Below are 25779 nucleotides of genomic sequence, written 5' to 3'. Positions count from 1 at the left end.
TCACAAGCATTCATATTTTTTCCTGTAAATGTTTTACTATTCACATTTTCCCAATACATATTTTAAATATATTTTGAACTTTATATTTCTTCCTGATGTGATTCATCTTTTTGCATGAGATTATATGGTCATTCTTTCCTATATTTATATTGAACACTGCATATTGAGCTATATGTGACTGTTATTATTAACTTTTGTGTATAATAGGATTTCTTATCAGTTAGATTAATTTTGTGATTAGAATTGCCAAAATAAATGTTTGTACTACCAAGATGTCTTTACATAAATAAACATGTAAGTAGTTGGAGTCTTAACAGCACACATTTTTATTACATTTGGTATTCATTTACTGACAAATATTCTTACTACCTACTTAATCTTCATAATTTACCTATTATCAGGTCTTCATCGATGAAGCTTGAGCCATTTTTTTTCATTTCAACACATTTTGTAATTTAAAACATACATCATTTGGTTTACATGTGTCAACTAAGATTGTTGTATTAAACAGTTATGGAATTATTCTTACATATTTGTTATGCTATAACTATCTTCTATATATAGAATTACCAGTCTACATTCCACCACCCCCATGAAATAATTATCATTTAACCGTAAGGCTCTTTTTTTTTTTTTTTTTTTTTTTTAATCTTAACATTATGTGAGAGGAACAGTAGGGGGCATTCAGAGCTTTAGATGCTGGATATGATCCTATGATATTAGTTAACTGCATTTTAAATGTGTAGAGAGAAGTTCAATTAATTTACAGTATACCATATTAAATCCATTAATAAATGTAATATACATTTATGCATCATAAGCTTCTAATTTACTTCTTTGTTGAGTTATTCAATCTTACTTACTCTCATTTAAGTGGTTAGAAGTATTTATTTCACATGGAATTTTAATAAAAATGAAAAGCAAAGACACACTATATATTAACTGCAAGGGGTTTTTTTTGTTTGTTTTTTTGTTTTTAAGGATCAAATTTATTTTCTTAAGCTGAAAGCACATAAATTCTTAATCTGATCCTTACCAAAAGAATAACAAAAATAATAATAATAATAAAGTCTGACTTGAATACATTATTTGCTGTAGTGAAAAGTATCAGGAAAAAATGGCTGTCCTTGCCAGGGGAAGGGAAGGGAAGGGAAGGGAAGGGTGTTTTTATAAACTCTGCTTCAGCTCCACAGATCTAAGAACTGCTATAGCTACTGTGAGAAGCTACATGCCTTATTGACCCTATTAGCAAATAAACAAAAACTTTAGAAACATGCAGACTCAGAAATGCAAAAGGTATTCATATGAGGATGACACTCTGGTGTAACTTGTAACTTGAAAATGTGTGGGTGGAGTTGGCTTCCCATGAATATGGCATTCCCCTCATTCTATGATGTGGATAATATTCTCCTGTGTAGAGTGCTATCTAGCAGGGTAACGTCTAGGTGCTAGCAAAGTGGTCCACAACTAAAGCTAGCCATTGTCTGGAGCAGAACACCAGGGGATTTACAAAGTCAGAACTGTGTATGGGTGAGTTTAACTTCAAAGTTTAATATAACTGAGACTTCTTTAAGGGTCCAATTCTCTTAAAAATTGCTCACACATTTTCCACTATGAAATTTTTGAGTAAAATGGAAAATCAGCAGGGGATCTGAACACCAGGCCTTTCTTCAGTCTATGGAGTATAGAACCAGATATATCTCTCTGCTTATTTGCTCCAGCAATCAAACCAGAGAAACAGGACCCCACACATAATCAAGCTCAAAAATATTGTAAAATTTTGGATATGTGGGGGATTGGGAAGAAATAGGTTTAAATTTACATTTCTCTTTCTGATCTTAATGAAATATGTTTTTCAGCATCCCACTCTCTGAAGTTCCTGCATAGCTTCCAGGTTTCTGTCAGTAGAGCATAAGGAATTTCTTCAAGCAAATGGATAATACGCAACCAGAAAGTTGTTTATTTCTAGTTTGCCACAGAAACAAAATAGAAGAAAACCTTCACATTGACAAATGATAATCCTGTAATTCAACAGGCTCCATCCTGCATGCAACACCTGATGAGAATTAGGAGCTCACAGAAACTACTAATCTGCAAATCAAACCACAGAATGACAAGTTTTGGTTCTTGTACTTTTTCTTGGATGAGCCAGGATTTTCCAGAAGTCTTATAGTATTATAGGATTTCCCGGTAGTCTGTCATATCAGTGGATTTTATTAGTTTGCTTTCCTTTATTTCCTCCACTGATATTTCATATTCAAATCATAATTATTGTATGGATTCCAATGGCTAAGTGTATATCCTCACATATCAAGTAGATTATTCAAGGGATGGCATCGCCCATTGATTTGGTTTGATGTTTAGGTCCACAATATATTTTTTTTCTTCCAGTTTGCTTTCCTGACACACTGCTTCAGACAGTGTGTGTGCCATTCATTTGTCAGATTGTACTTTGCTATTTGAGATGCTCTAGGATATCCTACCCGGAGTCCAGCAGCCACTCCACAGGGACATGGAAATTGTGAGCTTCCTCTGCCATACCTTCCAACCTCTGCAGATATCTCAGCTGCTGCAAGGTATTAGAAGGTACTGGATTTCTGTGTTAGGACAAATTAATCCTGCCTTTACTTTTAGTTACCAGAATAACCCTGTTGACTCCTCTGATTACACTGACTAGACCTTTCTGGAATATAACAGTACACAAACAGACATGTAAACACTAAGAGGCAGATCTGAATCTGGAGCTGACTGCCACCTTTGTATTCTGATAACCTTTTGATTACTCTGTGAAATTCAATAATTTATGGTTACTACTCATATTTAAAAGTCCACCTCCAGTCCTCAAGTAGTTCAGCTGATTATAGATGGCATCAGATTTCATATTTCTGAATACTAATCCTACAAATAGACCTTATAATTGTACACAGAATGAAAACAGAAGGTGTGCCATATGCTTGACAACAGAATGAAATGTATTTATCCTGCCCTTACCCACATTAATACTCTCATCATTTTTCCTAGTATTTATATGTCTTTTCTGCTGTACATGCCAGGCAAATTAATCCATTTCTTTCAGGATATGTGTGCATATGTACACACATATGAACACATGCAATTCATGTGGTTTGTCATCTCTGCATATCAGTACATTTACAGTGCACTCAAAAAATACCAACAATATTAATCTTATCACAAAGGGTTTTTTTTTGTGAATTTGGTATCAAAAAAAAAAAAAAAAAAAAAAGACTTAATGCAAATTTGCATTAATATTTCCAATGCATTAGGTATAGTATGTCTTCATATGATTTTTCAGAAACAAGCAGAAAGTTTTTTCATACTCTTTACATCTAGTGTTTTTAGGTCAGTGTCCAACTAGAATCTGGTATTCATATTTTGGAAGATCTTCTTAGTCTTGGAGAAGGAATTACTGGAACGATGGAAAACTAATTATTATTTTTTTCAATTTGGCTAAAAATTTCCCAGACCTAAAGAGTATGTGCTGCTCTATTCACAAATATTTTTAATCACTTCACCTGTTCATTCACTCTGGAGTGTGATGGCCCATGATGGATGAGAATCTTCACAATGTCTACATCTCCTCTCCAGGCAGCCAAGTGAATAGGAAAATAACCTTTATTATCTGCCACATTAGTTGATGCTTCATACTGAAGTAATTTGAGAACTATATCCCTGGAAAACAGGAAGTAAAACTAAAAATTGATGGGAAGCTTATTTTGTTAAGTTTTATGTGAACATACATATTACCAAAATTTTTGTCCTGAATAACAGAAAAAAAAAAAAAAAAAAAAAGTTATTGAAGTAAAACAGCTATAAAAAATAAAGATCAATCATTTCTAAATAATAAATAGACAGGAAAATATAGCCAAAATGTGCAGCCTATGTTATTATTATAAATGAAACACTTGACTACAAATGAAGATTTTAGTAATACATGAAAGTAAATCCCAAGACAGTTGTTCTCCCAACCTTGATGGAACCTTATTTAATTGCCTATTGTGGATAAAATGTGGCAAAGAAGAGTGAATATATCCAGGTCAAAAGGAAATCCCAATTGTCTCCAAAAGAAGTCATAGAGATATTGGAGTCATCTCATCTAAGCCTTGAGGGAGACTTTAAACTGAATTTTGCTTACCCCTGGCGAGGTCAAATAGCATGAAAACAGCTAAGAAAGAGTAGCTCCACTACAGAAAGACTTTTGCTACATGGAAAGTTCCAGAAAAGTGACTCCTCAGAGAGTCTTCTTAGTGCAAATAAGTTTTGAAAGCCTTCTCATGTCACAATAGTTGGTCTTGCAGTACGTAGTCTAGTAGGTAGTCTAACGAAGGTTAGAACTACAAACTAGTTTGAAAGGGACACAAATCAAAAGAAACTGAAATTGAAATACTTGGGGGAAAAACACACACAAAACAAACAAACAAAACAATGCTCCACAATTTATACATGACAATGATGTACAGAAACAATTGGGAGAAAAAGCAGTTCAGAATTTTCTTCAGTCATATAATTCTGATCTACAATCTCTAATTGTTTTAAAGAAACGCATAAACATATACACATTTTTACCAGAAAAAGCTTCCTGGATCTGGAAGAGAATTTCAACTCAAATACAGTAAAAATATGATAAGCTGTGCCCCAGTTGAGTTGATTAAATAGTGGACATTTACTTGGAATGTGAAAACTTAGACTTCAGTCCCCTGTTGTCAGGTTATAAAATATTACACATTCTTCAACCTTCAAGAATGCCCTGACCTATCACACTTTTCTAGGGTGGGTCTTTTTCAGTGCTCCATAGGAACCTTCTGATTTAAGTTTGAGAGAGCAAAATACTGAAAGTCCTTAGCCCAGTACAATTACTGGGCTAAGTAAAATTACTTAGGGGAGACTGAGATTCAAATCCCTGCCCCAGATATGATTTAATTACCTATATAAAGCAGAATAGCTTCAATAGGAAAGAGAACCATCCCAGAATAACGAATGAGGAGGGAATTCATTGCGTACAATGATCAAACAGGCACTTGAAGCCTGGTGTCCAAGTGTCCCAACCACAAATAGCTGCTTAGGTCACTGCGTCTTATGCTCTCACTTTTCATGAAAAACTCTGAAATAGATGAAGTTAATCTTAGTGTAAAAAGTGAAAAATTAAAACCCCATAAGTTTTCATAGGACAAAAACCTATCTTATGCAGGAAGGCTCCACTCAAAATATTGTACCCACTATTGATTTTGAATATGAAGTTTCTAATCTGAAACAGAGAGTAGAGCTATTTGTGATGACTAATGAAATTAGAGATAAAGGTGTCTGTCCTATTCTGTTGCTAACAATGCTACCGTTGTAGGAGGGTCAGTATGATGAGCTGGACAGGAGGTCCTGAACCATCATGATTTGTCATGAAATACATCGTAATGTATTTCAATTTACCTTAACATACCAAACTATAAATATGGTGTCAGGAACTGCTCCTTACCCTGCTGTGAGGGTAAGGGGTTATAGCATCCAGTGACCATTATGATCTTTCCAAAAACTGCAGTTTTATCTACTGCTGTACACAAGTCCACATCTTGAAGTTCAGCAGAAGTTTGGCCAACATTATGACTGAAAATACAATTTGGCTTTTGAATGCCTCAGAATTGAATTGTTTATATTGGTAGGATTCACTTGAAATATGCAATAAATTCAGCTTTATACCAAAATATTTTTACTTTGCTGGGTAACTATTGGTTTATACTCAGTATTAAATAATGTAAAAACAGTTCTAGTTTGTTTAAAAACTGAGAAATTTTTGCAAGCTAGGGCTTGGGCTTTTGACAATCAAAAATATGCAATTGCAGGGGAAATAATCCATAAACAAGAGAAAATTAATTTTCCCATTTTTAAAAATTACAGAGTTTAATATTTCATATTAAACTTAGAACTAATTCCAGGGAGTTAAAATATGCTAATGGGTGATTCTAAATCTTCCTACAGAATTGAAATTTTGGAAAATATATATCTCGTTTAACACTATTTTAACATTATTTATTTATTCAGAAATAGTATATAATTTTTCACCAAAACATTAATCTGGTCTGCAGAAAATATGCAGGTCTCTAGAATATAATTAAATACATATCCTAAAGATGTTTTTGTTGTTGTTTTTCTTGTGGGTTTTTTTGTAAGCAAGAATGCAAAAATTGTGAAATAAATGAACTAAATGAACTTATAGATTCATGTTATCTTACAGACAGTTCAAAATCACTTTACAGTTACTGAAAATCACTCTCAATTTCAGTTGTGTTTTGACCGGTTCCTTATCTCCCACAGTGGAATAATCTAAAGCCTTATGTCAAAATTTCCTTAAGTGAAAATTCAGACAGTGATAACAACCTCAGTTTACAAACAGGACAGCTGGACTGCATTAAACAGGGCAGCTCTTACCTTGGTGATAGTGAGGTCCATCCCACCAGAACTTTATAGACCTTGAAAATCTTTCTTTCTTGGTTTGTCTTAATAACATGCAGTTAGCATAATACAATGGAGGTAACATGGAATAAGGGCCAACTTGTAATAAAATGAGCTACACACAACAAATATCCAGGTGTAAAACCAGAATACGTAGCAAGCTTCCACAGTTGTTTTGTTTTGTTTTGTTTTGTTTTTATAACTGATACTTAAATTACTTAAAGAGTTCACTTGCGTCGGTATGCCTGTGCAGTAGCCCCCAGTGGGGATATTGCAGGTTTTCCCCAAGCTTGTAGAGGAATGCATGTGGTAATGGTAAAAACTACAGAGTCCCATACAAGGTGATGGACAGTTTTTTTCTGTCTTCAAGTGCAAAACTACCAAGTGTTGTTTCATGCTAGTTTTACTTTGATAATGAATAATGTATATTTTTTTTTTACAGTATTGTTTCCTTAAACATCCATTGTACTATATATACTATATATGTGTACATCCACACACACAAGTATACTACATTTTCTGTTGCATTTTCCCACTAGCTGAAAAACACTAGAGCCACCACTAGCAGAAATGACAAGAAACAAATCAAAAACAAGTAAGAATTTGCAAGACCTGGTATAGAATCAATAACTTCTGAAATGCATTTCTCATTTGTAATTACTACATGGTGATTTCAATGATGGTGTCAAAAATTCTTATATTACTTAAATAATCTTATCACCAAGAGGACATATTTTTCAATGAAAATTTCAGTGCTATGCTACACATATCAAAGTACAGAGTTAAATATAATTCTACATAAGAACTGAACATGAGGTACTTACTTGTGTCCATTTAAAGCTGCATGATGTAAAGCAGTATAACCTGAACTGTCTGTGCAGTTTATATTTGGTCCGCGCCAGATGCTGCAAATAAAGCACAATTTAAAGATTTCGGTTTTGTTGTTGTGGTGGTGGTGGTTTTTTTTTTTTTTTTTTTTTTTTTTGCAAGTAAAGAAATATCAGAATTTCTATATATAACTCATCTAAAGACTACAGCAACAAGTGTGATTAGACATCTAAACATCTAAAGCAACAAGTGTGATTAGACTTTATAACAGACAAATTATTTTAGAAAGACCTTAAAATAGCAAATATGTTGATATCAATATAATTTATTTATAAAATTTATTTTACATATTCATCGTTATAGCAGTCATGAACTTAATGTAGGGCAGTTCTCAAAGACTAATAACTATTTTGTCATTTCAATTAGATCTGTTCTCCCAGTATTACTGTGGTTATTACTCTGAGGTTATAATCTGATTTTGCACTATTTTTTTCATGAGTATGTATTAATTGGCTTTGGGTCAGTTAGTCTAGATTCATACAAAGATAAGACTAGTGAGAACCAATCATATTCTTTCAAGACACCCTAAATTAATACTTTGCTTGGTCTGATATTTTATTTCCCATTGACCATATTGACCATTATGTTTTGACATAAATTATACATATTAAATAAATTAATGAACAGTGTTTTATTTTTGTTATCTTTCTATATTTTATAACACTTTTTTAAAATTAGCTTTATTGTATGTCCCATTTCCCAATCTATTATGCTCACAGAACAATACAGGAGTTATTTTGTTTCATAGAAGAAAAATGTGACTGCTAATATACAACAACAACAACAACAACAACAACAACAACAACAACAACAACAACAACAACAACAACAAAAAAAAAAAACTAGAAATTGGATACCAGAGGCAGATCGAGTACCTGCAGTTCTTTTTCTAACTGACTAAATTTGAAGTTGACCGTATCATTTGTGGAAGCAATTTTATACCGATTTTTTATTTAGTAACAGAGTTTTCAATCATTAGTATTACAATTTCCAGGACAGAAGATTATAAATCTTGAACTACAGTCTGTTTTCCTCAGCTTGTAATATACTGTTAACTAGTCATTGGCAAGTAATATAGTCCTATTACTTCATATTTTAGAATTAAATGCTGCAGTTTAAAGAAAATAATCTGAAGCTAATAAGGAAAAAGATTTTTTTTCATGCTGTCATTTTTCATGATCTACATCAATAAAATGACAAGCTATGACATTCTTCTTTTAAATTCTGTACTACTGAATCTGTGTTTTATTACTGATGGAATACTTGTTTCACAGAATGATCCCTACTTCATTATTAATTATCATGATTAAATAGCTCATAAATTTCAACAGTTGATTTCCCATAAATACTACATGCACACAGAATTATTTGTGTGACAAACTGTGTTCTGTAATTCTACTAAGTGAATGTAATTCTACATAATTCTGGATACCTCACCTCTCCCTGCAATTTCACTTCTTGGAAAAACAGGACTAAAACATTTCTTTGAGCACAAAGAAGAAGAAAAAAGTTTGTTGTTGTTGTTGTTGCTGTTTGTTTTTTTCAACCTTCTCAGAAGTATATAGATGTTCTTTTCTAGTGATGGCAACTTCCAGCCATAAAAGCTACTGTAATTTTTTCCAATTATTATTTTTTTTTATTTCTTGAAATAGAAAAAATTGAGTCCTTGAATTGATAAGTCTCCCATAATAGACAGATGTTATTTATATGGCAAAGACAGGCAGACCTCATCTACTGAAAGGAAAGAAATCCCTATCTATTGATATTTTATAAACTCTTTTATAATATTGCATAACACGTTATTAGTTATTCTTTTATGCATTGGATCCTACTTTCTTCCTTTGACTTTTAACAGTTCAGAGAAGAAAGAATCAGAAAATACGAAGTGGTATAGAAAGTCATACTTTAAATGTTAAAATAAATGTATATACAATCAGAATACTAATTTACTTGGTTTTGCTTGCTTGCTTGCTTTGGTTGGGAGTTTTAAATATTTTTTTCCTGATTGTTTTTTTCAAAATGCAGTTCATATATTATTCATGATGCATTTGGCCCTTAAAACAAAACAAAGAAACAAAAAAATAAAACAGTTCTTTTCTCCCCTGATTTTCTCCTTTAATTCAGGCATGCTTTAATGTGTTGTTTTTCTTCCTCACTATGGTCTTAGGAAACATTTTTCAATACTGAAACTATATAAAAAAATATTTTATTTTTTTTTTAAGTGGAACTATATAAATGCATCTATATGAAGCTTCACAGGACACCCAGGTTGGGATACAAAGGACAAAGGAGAGTGAGTAAATGCTGATGATGCAGAGAGATGAGACAGGGTGGAGAGACTAATCACTGTCACCTCCCAGAAACACGTGTTCAAAATCAGAACTTGGTTATCAAACTAAAGGAATCAGGAGACATGAGCAGGACTCAGCTGCAGGCATCTCTTCCTTTGTGCAGGAATCCCCTCCTAGGAGATCTTGCATTGCTGTAGTATTGCAAAATTATTTCCTACAAAATGAATGCAAGTTCAGTAAATACAGTAGATATTTATGCTTCAATTACTGACAATCAAATTCAAATTGGACAGTTCATAAAAAGAAATTCTTACCCCCCAAACTACTAGATGTGGTGAACGGTTCATTTAAATATCTTCTCTTGTAATCGGAATATAGCAGGACAAAACTATACTGGTATATCAGCTCTGTAGAAACCATCTGACTTTAAAGAAAAGTAGGCTGGAGAAAGAGAGGAAGCCTAAAGACCCCTTCTTTGGCATCATACATACAATACATGATGAATTATCAAACATATCAATTTATCTGTGCATTAAGACACTTAAATAGTTGCTGTGAAACCAACACTAAGGAGAAACTGGAACAAAATAAATTACAATTCTACCTCCAGAAAACATGTTCAGTGACAGGAGATTAACAGCTCTTTAGATTTCCATTAATATAGAATGTTCCGAAAAATATGTTTCTACTATTTCTCTGATGCAGCCAACAAGCAATCTTCTTCATTTTATGTACTTTAGTAAGTTAGGGATTTTTTTCCTACCTACTTCAAAAATTATAAAATCTAAAATTCTTAATGAATTTTAAGAAATTAATCAAAACATGATTTTGTGTAGGAGCAAACAAACAATCACTTTTCAGTGACTGATGAGTTAGATCTCTGAATTAAAACATAATCATCAATGATTGTTCTTCCATTATAACTTGCCAGAGTGAGGCTCAAAGAAACTATGTTATGTTACTTCAACTGCACTGCCAAAAGCAAAAAGACCTTCTAATTACAGTTTGCTCTCTCACCGTGGACAAAGAATATTGACCTTTTGAACTGATGTCAAATATAAATTGGAAATACTATTTACTTAGTAAGAAAATTGTTTTTTCTTTTTTACAAGCTGAAGATAATTACATACAAAAAATTGCATTTCAAAAGTGATATGAAAATGACAGACTACCTAAGAAAAAGACGGTTGATTGATTTGTTTTTTGCAATGCTCTTTGCCATGCTTTTTGCTATATGGAAAAAAATAGTTGTGAAGTGATTGTTGTTACACACATATTAACACAAAAGAAAGGAAAAGTTAATTCACTTAAACTTCAGAACATAGTCACATTCCCTCTCAACAGTACTAGAACATATGATTGTCTTTATATGATTGTTCTACCATGACGAAAGGAAAATATTGTGGTAAAATTAAGTCTTTAAAAGCTGAAGAGAGCTGCCTGATGACATCAGTGTCTGTCGACCTATTGGTTTCACTTAAAGTTTATCTGACAACCAAGTGATAACACTCTCCCATTTCTTTCTTCTCTGAAATGATGTGGCAAGGAAGAGGATGACACTGCCTGGATGGAATCAGTTCCTCCAGAGAAAAATGACAGAGTGCAGTGTTCAAGCCTGCATATTTTGGAGTCTAATTCATGAGGGCTGAGAGAGACCTAGCATAGACCTAGACCTTGCCCCTTCCATTCCTCTCCCCACCCTTCCCAGTTTTTCAATAGCTTTTGAAGCTGTTCCCAGAGACCTTCTGCTTCTTCACGACTACAGAAGTAGAGAATCTCATCTTTCCAGGTCAGTTCTAGTAATGGAAAATACTAAGCTTCACTCTGTTCCCATTGATGTCAGTGGTAAACACCAAGCAGCTCATGTAAGTCAAGATTCCTTATATTTCATATGTTCCATAGAATAAATATAGAATTATATATACACATATATAGGTATTTGCGTTAATCTGAGTCAAAATTTTCCAAAATTTCCATGTCTATTGTTGCATAATCTGACATAAATACATTGTCAAAAGATATACATTGCCAAAAGAGCATATAGCCAGGTTCCTGTACTAATTATTGCTCTGCCTACATTCAGATATATTTTCAGTCATGTAAACTGAGCTTACTCAAGATATATGGACAATTTAAAAAGCAATTCTGAAAATGCAAATTTTGTACACAATATTACATATATCATCAGTTATTCAGACATAATAGCATTTTTTACTTGCTATGAATCACAGCAAAATAGTTCCCATTCTCTACTGTATGCACAAATAAATCAAACTGACAGCCATGTTGCTATAACCTCTTTAAAGTAATAATGTTATTTATCAAACATAGAAGTGGTTCTTTTTAGTAAATGTAATATTATTTTCTTCCCACAGATTCTTCTTTGATGGGATCCAGTGTAATATAAGGTATATTACCCTGTTTTAAAAATATATGTCCTTTTCTTGTATGATTCTAACTATTATTTACACTGTTTTGCTGTCTTTGAAGTACATTTTCAAATTACTTCAAGGAAAGCAAACTTAAATATTTGGCTTTAGTGACACTGAGCAAAATTGCTTTTAGAAATTCACACTTCAAAGCATAATAAATACGATAAGGTAGTCAGAAGCAGAGGCAAAAACAACCTCCCAAATGCATTCTAGGATTCCTTATGGGCAAGCACAATTATTGGTGTAAATTGACAAGAATAGATTATATCTTTAACATCTTAGATCTTTTCAGTATTGAAAACTGCTGTTGCATGTATGAAGTGAGAGTTAAAAAGATCAAAATGAAAATAATCAAAATGAGAAAATTAAAAAATATATAGTTTGAAAATAACTTTTATATATGTTCATATAACTCATATTTTGGGTTTAAAAAAAAAAAAAAAAAAAAAAAAAGGCATATTTGTGATAAGAAACCCAAAATAAACCTGAAAGCCCGGGAAAGTAGTAATCTCTGTATTCCTTCAGTACAAAGAATTTTTCTTTTAGGCATGTTGTACTACATGAGGAGGCAGTACAATTGACTAGCTACAATTTCTGTGAAAGTGTTAAACTGAATTTGCTTGAACATAATTAAAATACACATCGAGAAGTAATGTTTCTTGCAGTTTTAACTGCTCATAGAGCAAGGATAACTGTGAACATCCCATGAAAGTCAGGATGAAAGGGAGTTATATTCCTAATAATGTAATAATCTAATAAAGGATCTTCAGGAATAGTGTGATTTCTTCCGGGTAGGGATTAAGAGTTACCACACTTCAGACCAGGTCAGAATTTACTTATTTCTTGGCATATTAGAAGGAGACCTCCAACAACTGTATTTCATAAACCCTCTGAATATCTCTCTCTTAATATTTAAGAAGGGAAAGGGCAGAGAGACTATCCACTCAACTTTTTTTTTTTTTTTTTTTTTTTAAAGTTTATATAATTATGATTGTTTCACTGTGAAATGCATCTCAAATATTTCATTTTTGAAAGTGTGCATGTGCTTATCTTGTTTCAATTGCTGATGTCTAGTTGTGTCAGTGCAAATAATACAGCAAAAATTTGTGGTTAAATAATTTATGGGATCAAGTATGTTATTCAAGTTGAGGCTCTGAAACAAATTAATACATTTGTTTTCTTTAACTTTGATCTATTTACAGTTTGGGCCATAAATAGTTTAAGCCTGGAAAAACAGGGAACTTCACTGAACCATGTTATTTCCATACTGATTCTGTTCAATTGATGTGATTTCTATTTAGTACCATAGAACCATTTGAGTTGGGAAAGACCATCAAGTCCCACAGTCAACCTGACCTAATGAGTCCCACCACTAAACCATGTCCCTTAGTGCCACATCCATGTCTCTTAAACATTTCCACCAATGGGGACTCCATCACCACTCCCCTGAGCAGCTTGTTCCAATGTTTGAACACCCTTTATATGAAGAAATTCTTCCTACCCAATCTAAAGCTCCCCTGGTGCCACTTAAGACCATTTCCTTGAGTCCTATCACTTGTCACCTGAGAAAAGAGACCAACACACTCCCTGTCTGCAACCACCTTTCAGGTAGTTGTAGTCAGTGATGAGGTCTCCCCTCAGCATCCGTTTCTCCAGACAAAACAACCCAAATTCCCTCAGTTACTTCTCACATCTTTTACAGTCCCTCCAACAGCTTCATTGTTCTTTTTAGCACATCTGCCTATTTCTAACCATGATGAGTTCTACTATATTTTGTAACACATTTACATATTAGTATGATATTAAATATCATAGATGTTGGATATCCTACTTCTATTGACTATCATAAGTAATTAAATGGGTTAGGAGTCATACCTGGAGTGCCTCCTGTACAAGTAGGTCTCAATCCAACACAGTGTGATAATGAGAAGGACCTATGTCCAATAAATGACTTCCTCCTTCAATAGCTTACCCAAAAATCTATCCATTTAGAAACTGTGAGCCCATATACCTAGGCACTGCTACCTTGAAGTATTCTAGATAGATGGATATCATGTCTGAATTTTACAGCAAGTATATATTGACTGTGATCAAGACAGAAAGGATGGCAAAGAAACTCTAGGTTGTCCTTCCTCTTTATAAGCATATGGGCAAGTTAATCCAACCAACTTTATTTCAGTGAAAGGCCAGGGTTCCTACAAGATGTTTACCTGTACAAGATATACAGATATGGCCTACATTCCATAAATTTCATAGAAACATTAAATTACAATTGGAATGCCATGCAGAGAGTAATTTAAGGCAAATCCAGCCTCCATCTGTTTTTGGCAACGATTTCCAGAAGTAAAGGAAATTCCACCATGCAGCAAATGGGTAAGATACAAAGATTCTGTTCAAGTATCTCCACTCCTTTTCTACCAAGGAGTTATACTCTTCAACTTGTAAAATTGTACAATTAGAGATAACCTAAGAAGGGAGCATATAGAAAGCCATTTGATTCCTCATTATGGTGATATACAGACATTCACAAAAAATAATGCTGGGAAGCTTCAGTAGTGACTGTTTGTGATTCTGTGCCTCTCTGAATGGCAGAGAAGGGTTTCTTCCTCCCATCTGTTGTAGAAGCCTCCAGTATATATACACAACTCCTTTTCGATGTTAACAGGGAGCTGACAAGCAAAGATAAATTAGAGTCATTCTAGCCTATCTAAGGCATGAGCACCAGTAACAACCTAATACTGTTCATCTTTACGGAGCATTCCTGCTCTATGCACTGTGCTTTAGTTCAGAATTTGGTTTTGAAAGTCTTTCAGAAGAATTATATGTACAGTAGTGGTTCCACAAAGATGAATATCAAGCAGTACAAAAAGAGGGGGGGGGAAATATGAATTTAGCACTACTGCCATACTTATCTTTCATGGATTATGCTTCTTTCCTCCATGGAGAGCTATAACAACAGTTGGTTTGATTATGAACTTTTTCAAAATTTGCAAAAAGCAGGATCGGCAGTTAAAGTAATAACATATGCATGAAAGTAAAAAGGGTAATTAAAACAAATCATATAGAACAAAAGCATCATATCCAGCAATCTAAGGCTCAAGAAATAATATCTTATTTGTAAATTATTGTTTTTCAAGTTTTGTCACATACCACTGCTAAATGAACACTGACAAACTTAACAGGCTACATATACCCAGACTAAAATTTGGAGTAGGGTGGCAGTATTTAGAAATACACAATCTGAATTTCAAATAGAAAACCTAGTAAACTTGCCCATTACCATTCTTGCTATTGCCAACTATATTTCTGATTGGTGCAAGGCTAGTACAGTCAGGAATCCCATCGGCCATCCACACTTTCTCCCATGGAATGAGCTGAGAGAACGCTGTTTATAAATGACAAAAGTTGTGTGTGGCTGAGGAGAGGCAGAATCCCAGACACATACAAAGCGACGCAAAAGTCCTCAACATCCAAAATACCCATGGCCATGAGTCTTGGACAGTCAATGTGACACTGCCGTGCCGTATCACTTGCATAATCTTAGGGCAATAGAAGAATTAAAAGTGAGGGAAGTAGAGATGGTCTTATAAAAGCATATTTTGACAGAGTTAGGACTTAATGAGCAACTCTAAAGGATCTTCTTAGGTAAAAAATTATAGAACCTGCACATGAGGGCATACAGATTGGACAAACAGCCCAGCACAGTACTGTGATAGATGACAGTAATTATAAAGTGTCATACATGTGAGTGTTAGTGATAAAAAGCTCATCTGCACATCCGTAAAAGAACATAGAGACAGCATCAGGTGAGGGAGGCCAAATAACACCCCACTTCACCTACTGCCAAGCTCATCACAGGAGAGACATCAGACGATGACTTTGCTGACTGAGCCAGCAAAGCACAGAGGCACAAGCGCAGGTGGGAACCCAAACTGTGGAATTAGAGTAAGTGATAGCCTGTTGGGGCCCCTCCCAGGGCTGTCCTGAAAGAGTCTACCCTGTTGTCCAGGGGTGATAGCAATCAAGATAAGGCCAAGGCCACGCTGGAGCACCTTTCAGACTAAGGGCAGTTACTGCCTAGGGGTAGGGATACATTATGGGATTGCACAATATGTCCTATGGGATTGTTTGGAGAGGAACCAAAGGCATGGAAATGGATGGACTTAGGTGATTTTGGGAGGAACAAGTGTAGGAAAATAGAGTGATAAGGGGACAAAAAGGGACAATTACACGTAGATGGTTGTCTGTTCATTACAATTGTCTGGCCATGTCCTGCACCCAACCTTATTAAATTTCATTCCTCTTTTCCTGGATGAGGGACTCTATTCTGTGCCTGTGTGTGTATGAAAGTCCAGCTGCCATGGTTAAAGGACCCACGTGTCTGGGAGTCAGCAACTTGAATGGGACCATAGGTCTGAAGGCCCATGTGTCCACAGAGCTTGCAACTGTAGGGAGTTCAGGTGTGCAGGTGTGATTGCTAGCTAGCAAAGGTCAAACTACTTAGCTGAAAAGTAGGTGCATAGCAGACTTCAGCCACTGGGAGATGCATTCTGGGAGTCTGCAGATTAGGCAGCCCATGTGTGTGTACATACATGCATATTGCACACATTCTCTTTGGTAAAGAGTTTAGATGGAAAAAAAAAAAAATGTTGAGGAGTACTCAGTCTTTCCACTTAAGTACTTCATGCAGTAAAAATAAAATAAAATAAACCCAAACAAAATTCACACAGCCTAACTTCACTAAACTGGAATTCAGTTCACTTGAATTGGTAATCAGTTTAATTTAAAGGTATGTTATTTTCATAGAGTTAATAGTTGTATCAGTGTAACCGTTATTTTTTGCATATTACCTGATTTTTTATAAAGGAGAAACACTTTGACTTTTTGATGAAGTCATGCAAAGGAACAGGCAATAAGTTAGTCATACTTTATTAAAGGAATCTGTCATATATGGGGTTGCTTTGCATTTGACCTTTTTCTAACCAGCAAGGCTTCATCATTCTTTATGGAATATTCATCTCCAAGTACACTGCCTCAATATACTGCATAATACTGTGGCTATATTCAGAGAGCAATATGTTCCTGACTAATGTTAGTTAGCTTTGCCTTATCCTAACAGTCAAGACCAATTTGCCTTGAGTTGTTAAAAGGGAGAAAGCCTTCATCAGTTATGACAGCAGGGTTCCTCTGTATTCCAGTTGTCTACAGGGACAAACTGGGGCTTTGCTTAGTTCATAGCGAACCTTGGTAACTCCAGCTTGGCAATGATGAGTCAGACAGATCCTTGGATCCATTCCAGAGTTCTGTCCTTGAGAATCCACTCATCCAGATAGGAAAAAATGTTAACTCTCATTCTGCATCATCCTGCACAAGAACTCTGTGGGAACAGCTATTACCTAAATTATGAAAATACCTACTCCAAAGCTAGATCAGCAGGCAATACCTTTAATAAGTGGAATCATTGATGTTTAAGCAATCTGAGCCATGTTTTTAAATTGTTGTTGATGATATATGCAGGTATGCTCTTATGTGATCTGAGCAATCTGCAGGGATGCCATACAGCTAATGCTGAAGATCAGTGGATCAGATTAGCTGCTCCTGTGGAGGGAAACTCCACACGCTATGTTTCATGGATTTGGGCTCCCTACATATACGAGTTAGAAGAGTTCTACATTTGTTATGAATCAGACCTATAGGCTTTGTGTAAGATCTCTACATTTATCAAGATTAACAAGGGCTCCACTGTGTCAGGTAACGCTAACCTATACAACAGAGAGAGAAGAGTAATAAGACATACTTGACTGTATATTTTTCAGTATATATTTACACATATATTGAACTCCAATTAGAAGTAAAAAATCTTCCCAGACAACTGTTCCTTAGTGAAATTATATAAACAATTATTTTCTTTCTGTAACCACAGCAATGGAAATGGATCTTCTGAAAGGTTTTGAATGCCCCTGCATATCTCATGATTGTAAGATATACTTACATGAATATATCTATGAACACTGAAATATAGTACATACTATCAGTATTTTATTTGGAAGAACTGAATGTGTTCTGAGACAGACCACTCCAAATTCTTTCTTTTGTGAAAAGGAATTGAGAGCTAAAATACCCACATCAGCACAATATTTCTCAAAGCAGAAACAAACTGAAACAAAGTCACATATCTTTTTCTCTCAAGAATACAGATATGATGACGTATTTTGTCAGAAGATATATTCCTTTAACTGTTCTTTTTTCCTGATTCAAATGTCTGTGAGCTTTCAGGAAGAAGAGCTATAGAGAGCTTTTCCAGAATAGATTTTTGGAAGCCCAACATAGTATTCATCATAGATTCATGGTGTTTGCAACTTTAAACCTATTCTTATAATGGACAGGCAAAGTCAATATTTGCTATAAAAGTAGATTTTTAAAAATCTAAATGATTAATTATGCATCCTGGAACAGTTACTGACACTTGGTTATATGTAATAGAAATTCCTGAATTTTTGACACTTGAAGGAGCATCAGGAAGTCTAACAATATATTTCAACATTTTTTGAGTTATGGATGCTGACCTCATTCCAGAATTAAGCGTTGTTCATCCTAGAAGCCAGCCTGGGATTAGATTATTTGTTCTGGCTCTAGGACACACAGAACAGAACTCTCTATCTAGTATGCTTTTAGTATGTTGTCTTTCCAATCTGTTTTTCCTCAAATGCAGAGTAATTCCACCAAACAGGAAAAAAAAAAAAAAAAAAAGAAAGAAAAAGAAAAAGAAAAAAAAAAAAAGATTCCTTTTTCCCCTAGATTCTAGAAGGCCATTCTATACCTCATTTTCAGTTTATGCTGAGATTTGCAAAAGAGATTCACAAATCACCCTCTATATAGTAGATTCTTAATCTCTGCATCAGTGAAATCCATCAGCAGCTATTGTGACATATAAGGATATAACATGCCTAACTGTCGCACGTTTTTGTGTTTATATCCACATGGTATTAGCTCAATTCTCCAGGCAGTTTGCCATTTTCTCAGTCCAAAGCTTTCATATCTTCATGCCATAACAGCAGCAACAATATCCAACTCTTTCTGACAACCTAACAAAAATTTAAGCTAAACTCAGAACAGTAAAAGAGTGCAGCTTCAGCAACTAAATTCCAAAATACAAACACTGTGATATTAAGGCTCTCAAATTCTATCAAGAGCCTATAACATACAGACAACATATAGACAACACTTGTGCTTTCTGGTAGTGTACTTCCTCAATTACTCAAGACTCTTTAGCCCTAAACAGACAATGAGCAAGATGGAGACTACCAGATGCCTACAACAGTTTTTGCAATATATAACGTAATTGAAAGGAACCTCAGTAAAAAGGAATTCAAAATAGTCATAAAAACCCTTCTTATCCATAACATAAAATATTAAACAATTCAAGTCTGTTCGCTAGAGTAGCATCATTTCAAAACAGAGGTGCACTTAATGTCTTCACTAGAATGTTAACACAGTTTATCTGTATGTTACCTAGCCTCATTAAAGCGCTAACACTCTCTCTTTCCATCAGCGTAATACCAATTTTGTTATCAAGAACAAAAACTAGGAAAGACATCTGTAAGATAAATATGAAGAAAAAATAAGTTAGAAATGATAGATTGCACAGATGAGAAATGATATTATGCAGAGCAAAAAATAGCACCTGTTTAGATTACATCAATCTAATATTTATTTTCTTTATTTCTTTTAACTGGATTAACATATTAAATAAGAAGGTTGATTAGTGTGAAATTAGCTATTGCAATATGTACAACTGAGCAAAGCCAATCCTCTGATCTTGTTTCATAAGAGGCTTAAACATTGTATTCCAGAATGGTGGTTGCATAACCTAAAATGGAGTCTTTGTGACATCCGATCTTTAACATATAGAGCTATTATAATGTGACATTGTCAAATGTCATTGCCATAATATACAAATACAGATAAGAAAGATACTGAGATATGTTTTCTGGGACAAAAATAAAATAAAATACTAAACCAGAAAAATTTATTCATTTGGAACAATTTGGGCATAAATCCTCTATCCTATGCTCAATCTAATCAGAATGGTTGGAGGAAAAAAAAAAAAAAAAAATGGAGCTTTCCAATACGAAAAACATAGAATGAATCCCTTAATTTCTCCTCTTGGTAATGTCATGTCTGAAATAAGCAGTATCAAAACAGAAGTGTGTTACTGAGCACTCATTTCATTTGCTCTGCTTTGCCAACAGAGGTCAGAATTACCTCAGGAGCATCCAAAGCATTACTATGATCGTGATTGGAATTACTTTATCAGCATAAAATTACTACTTTCATAAAGACAAATAACATACTTTAACTAAAACAGCTAAAGTTTCACAGCTTTACATACTTTAAAGAACTTCTAAAGCTTTTGGGTATCTAACAAGAAATCACCACTTTAAAATGTCATGAACATTGTTACTGAATTAATCAAAGGTCAATATCCATCATGTCACCAATAAAATATTTTATAGGATGTACTTGGATTAGTCAGAAAAAAAAAATCAGCCTACATAATGCCTTTTATTGAACAAAATCATTTATGATACATAGCTTAGAAGGCAAAATATAATTATAGAAAAAATATTCAGTAAAGATAAGTCTATTTATACTAGAATTCCCTATTCAAATCCATTCAATATTATATCTATTATTTCTATGAAAGTATAAAAAATATAAAAACATTGTTTCTATTGTTTCTGTAAAAAGCCTTATAGAATGCAGAAATTAAACCCAAGTCTAAGAGGTTTAAATGACACAGAAGCTTCTACTATAAAGGAAGACCTCACTGATGTAGAGCATCAAATAACTTAAAAGAGAAAAAAAAAAAATCTAAATGTATCTAAAGTGAACACTATGCTTTTGAGTTCTACAAAAACAATGAAATACTAACAAATAATCTAAATATTCTTTGTACCTCAAATAGTTCTACTGAAGCATGCTTTCTAGAAAACAAAACAGTTAGCTACACTAAGTATTCTAAGTGCTATGTTTAGTTGCAACTTCAGATCATAAACTTACCAGCAATCCTAACATGCAAATGTTAAATTTGGGGGAAACTACTTAGAGAATGTTAACCAAATAATCTTGTTGTCTTTCTTCTCCTTAAAATAGAACTGATAGGATACTCCAAAAAAATCTCTTTTGACAGATACCTTTATGTAAAAAGCATTACAGAAATAGATTAACGCTCTTTCTAAACTGACTCATTTGTGAGAGATATTTGGAGAACCCAAATTTGCATGCACATATTTCTCCCAGTACAACAGATTTGGAGAAACATTGGAGAAGAGAACCCAGTTCCATCGTGAAAGACAGTGATGCAAAATGATTCATCTGAACTCTCTCTATACAATACTATTAGCAACATGGTACATGCAGGACTCACGAAAAAAATACTATCAATTGTTCAGTTGTGTTTAATACTAATAGTGTTCCTAGCTCTTTATAATAATACAACAAAAAATGAACAATCCATGACTAAAGAGGTACTTAAGTAACCATTACATATAAGAATAGATTGATATACAATATAAAAAGGGGAAGTGATACACACAAAAAAATATGAATGCATTTCAGAGATGGCAGATTTTGTCTTTTTTTCCTTTATTACATGTATAAATCATAGTTATTTTGTTGTCTTCTGTTAAAGTTCATTAAACATAAATCATTTGCTCAGAGAAAGGGTTCCTTGATTTTGAAATCACTAGAAAGGTTTACATTTTTAGAGAATGATGGAAGGCCCATGACAGATGTATGGGCCAGATTCTCTGGAAGCCACTTAGTAGTAACTGTTGAGAGAATCCAGACCCAAAATCCCCTGGAGGAAAATAAATAAATAAATAAATAAATAAATAAAGTCCCTGTTGAGTTTACTTTAAATTTTTATCATCTTTAATCTGGGGAACAAAAAGATCTTGTCTACACCTCATTTTAAGAGCTCTTTCAACAAGTAGATTTGACTATGAGTTCAATCTTGACAGCATAATTATTTTTTTAAAACAAGAAATAATTGTTTCACCAGAGGACACGCAATCTGATCTGGGGAGGTTTTTTCTATATTTGGAGTCATATCGGAAAATTTTATTAATTTATTTATTCTAGCAGAAAGCAATTTATAACGTGGTGGAGGCTCCACCCCAAAAAGGCTATTAAATTGAATCTGGAATTTGTTTAGATCAGCTTTCCTGAGTAGCTGGATACCCAGTACCTAAGAAGAACTATAGAAAAAGAGATTCAATCCTTAAACTGCCCTGCTCATGTAAGGTCTGACCAGTTCTTGGCTGGTCTTTTTTGGCCCCACTATCCAGGCAGAGAACCTCATATAGGTGTGTCTGACAGAATTCAAGCTACAAACAAATCTATTATAGTGTGGGGTGCTGTAGCAAGTAAAAAGTAAATGTTTAATCACCTAGCTGGTTCATCTCTTTTGTATTTTTCAAGAAGCCAACTGAAAAGAATGCAAAGTGATTTGAAGGTATTTGGCACCTCAAAAGCTCAAGAGCTCATCCCAGATTTATATGAAATACCTGCATTGATAAAAAGTTGGTTCCATAGTGATAAAACGTTAATGTTTATAACTGAGACACTGAATTAACTGGGGATACTTTACTAGCAAAAAGAATTACAAGCCATGATCAGAATAATTCCACAGTTTTTGATCATGCGAGATCCTGGCTCTGTATGGACAGACAATCTGTAAAAAGTTTTAAGTTAAAGAGTAGTCAAACAAAGTTGAAACATTGCTTTCTCCTTGAAAACAAAAACATAACAGGATGCAGTACTGAGCAGTTTATGATTGTAGAAATTTTAAATCTGCACCAAACAAAAACAGAAACAAAACTTCTTAGCTTTCTGAAAACCAGAAAATATTAGCAGTTCAATAGCCAGTGAAGCAACAGATTCTCATTAAAGTGAAATATGAATTTTAACCTAGTAGGCCATATAGTCCTGCCACCTAGGAGACAAAAAATTAGTAACAAATGTGGGACAGGATATCATCTGAGAATATCTTTGGAGACTTATTTTAAATGTCAAGATGAAATTTACAACTTCAGTTTTGTTATCACCCTGTTTATAAAAACCTTTGCCTAAAGTTAAACAGATACTAAACTGTCTCTTTAATTTTGCAAACAGAAACTACTTCTCTGATAGGTTTTTCATGTACTTCCCAGTCACTCTGAGCCATCTGAAATTTAACAAATTTTCTGGACGATTGTGTTGAGGTAGTGGAGTTTTGTTTACTTGTCCTCCATGTAAAATAAGCAGAACTGGTGTAGTACTGATTGAGTATTTTGATTTATAAAATGGCAGTGGGCAATTTGAGATCTAGAATGCTTATATACTGTTGAGTTTGAAGTACAATCTGCATCATCAAAACCATCTGCAACTGCTTAGCTTCCAGAAGTTACACCATGGGTTATATGCAGGTTAGGACTCTCCATTCTGCCGGACTGTGAAGGCTATATCAGTTCCCTTGCCACTTCCAATATGAACCTTCTAGGAACTCAGTAAATTAAACCTATTTGGGATCATTCACTGGCATTGAGATTATATTGGCATAGAATGCTCCACACCTATATTGTTCAAACCTTCCAAACAGGATAGCTGCATCCAAACTGTCTATCAGGCCCATACTAATTCTTAGCTGTGTCTGGTAACTCATTCTTTGGGAGAATGCCACATGGCACATGCCAGTACCCAGAAATGTTCCCTGGCATGTTTAAGTTGTTGCCTCACATTCCTGTCATAAATTTGTCAGAAACCAGTCTCCCAACAACAGCACTTCTCAGCTTAGAGGATAGAAGAGCAATATTGTCTGGGTTTGGGTCCAGATAGGCTGGATGAACATCGCTCTGCTGTTCATGTTTTTGCTTTATGTGCTTGAGCCTCCCACAGATGGCACAGAAATGGACAAATGGTAAACCTACTCCAACTTCTTTTTCAGCCCTTTGCCATACTCTGGGATAAAGGGTAAGAGTGAGGAAAGTTTTTTGGATATGGGAACATCCCAAAGTAATTTCTTTTGTCCTTCTTCACATGCACAATCACATTGATCAAAACTCAAGCAGTACATCCACATTTGCAGTTTATCTGCTAAGCAGTCTAGCAGACTCTTTCTCTGGTCTCAAGCTAAGAAAGGAATCCACAATGGACTCAGCATGGTCTTATTCCAAGAAAAGATTAATAGCTATAGCATCATGTGTCTCCTCAGCCTCTTAGTAGAAAGAATATTTAAAATATTTTTTTAAAATGCAGTTTTTTTTAAAAAAAATGGTTCTGAAATGACAAGCTGGGCATAGACCTGAAAAATTCCCATATGAAAAACACACAAATGTAGTTTCTATAGAGGAACAGGAGCTCTTGGAAAAAACTCACAACCAAATAGTATGGAAGGAACCTAGAAGTGACTGGGTGGGAGAAGAGAATTCCTCCCACCAGGAGGTAAAGAGCTAAAATTAAGGCCAGCCAAAAGCCTTTATTAAATTGACAGATTTCTCACTTCTTCACAAATCAAAGCCTTCTTAGGTGAGAAGGACCTAGTTATGTGTTGGAAATTTGGCCTACTTATCAGGAAGAGTATTTCATATAATTAATTAGGTGGTCTCTCCAGAAAGAAGAACACGTCTGCGTCTTGTGAGAACAAGTCTAGGATGAAAGTGAGAGTTGGACACCTTCACCTATGATGAAGGACGTCCTGGAACTAGGTATTTCCATAGTACCAGACTGTCATACTTCCTTTTAGAATCCCTAAAAAAAAAATAATAAAAAAATAATAAAAAAAAAAGGAAATGAAAGGAGAGTATACACCAGATTCCAGGGTATGACTACACTTGAAACAGGACGGGGATAACTTCTATTATCTCTGAGACAAAAAGATAACATTCTGGAAGGATCAGATCATAACATTAAATTTTAGTAAGTTGTCTTAAACCCCCCACTTATATTTTACAAGCCTAAAATAGGTCAAATAGTTGGATAGTGTATACAGAGCTTTTAGGAATTCATATGGCAAATCTTACATTGAATGCACCAGTCTGAAAGATTAACAGCTTCCCAATACAGAAGAAATAATTTCCTGTCTTTGTTTACATATCTCATTGTGGCTGTGCCACATGCAATCTCTGGTATCTTTTGATTTGGTAAAGAAATATTTGGCATTTACTTTGAATGGCATATTTGCACTGAGATGAGTCTACCATGAAGGCCAGTGATTCTTTGCACCAAGGCATACTGATATCTCCAGAGGAGGAAAAAGGCATGTGCAAGAACTTGGAATAAAAGAGCATCCTTTCATAGCCACTGAATGGGATGTTCCATCATTATGGAAAATTTAAAACTTGCAGGCAAAATTACAGTCTAAATAATCTTAAAGTGCTTTTCTGTTCCATAAGCAACCAAGAATCAAGTTTATAGTGTTAGTGGATTCCATGAGGAAAGGTCATTAAAGTAAATGACACGAGGTAGTCCCACACAACCTGACAGATGTTGGAAGAGCTGTTGGAAGTGATATTTCTGCATAGAAACTCTTGTCCAACAGAGTAGCGGAGATGAAAATGAAGACTTAATACCTGTTCAAGAAAGCTACTTTTCTATACCCAAATGTGGTGAGGATAAAAAGGCATTCTAGTCTACCAAAGAATGGAAACTGTCCCGAGGACACTTGG

General features: G+C 34.4%; 1 protein-coding gene across 7 annotated transcripts in view; it reads right to left on the bottom strand.

The window, feature by feature from the left end:
* The window catches only part of ANKS1B (ankyrin repeat and sterile alpha motif domain containing 1B), a 444131-nt gene that overhangs the window by 388489 nt on the left and 29863 nt on the right, over nt 1–25779 (bottom strand). For 4 of the 7 annotated variants that reach the window (XM_035336443.1, XM_035336434.1, XM_035336452.1 and 1 more), the window contains exons 2-3: nt 7284–7364; nt 3534–3690 (exon numbers count right to left, since the gene is read on the bottom strand). The exons of 1 other annotated variant lie outside the window; for it this stretch is intronic. In XM_035336443.1, the coding sequence (XP_035192334.1) occupies nt 3534–3690; nt 7284–7364 (238 nt within the window). Of the gene's footprint in view, nt 1–3533; nt 3711–7283; nt 7365–25779 lie in introns of all 7 variants that reach the window. 2 more of the 7 variants (XM_035336480.1, XM_035336460.1) reach the window with 2 other exon arrangements.

The sequence above is a fragment of the Oxyura jamaicensis genome, chromosome 1 (assembly GCF_011077185.1).
Source record: "Oxyura jamaicensis isolate SHBP4307 breed ruddy duck chromosome 1, BPBGC_Ojam_1.0, whole genome shotgun sequence".
Taxonomy (NCBI): domain Eukaryota; kingdom Metazoa; phylum Chordata; class Aves; order Anseriformes; family Anatidae; genus Oxyura; species Oxyura jamaicensis.
The sequence above is the reverse complement of the archived record's forward strand: the minus strand, read 5'-3'. Positions and strand labels throughout refer to the sequence as shown.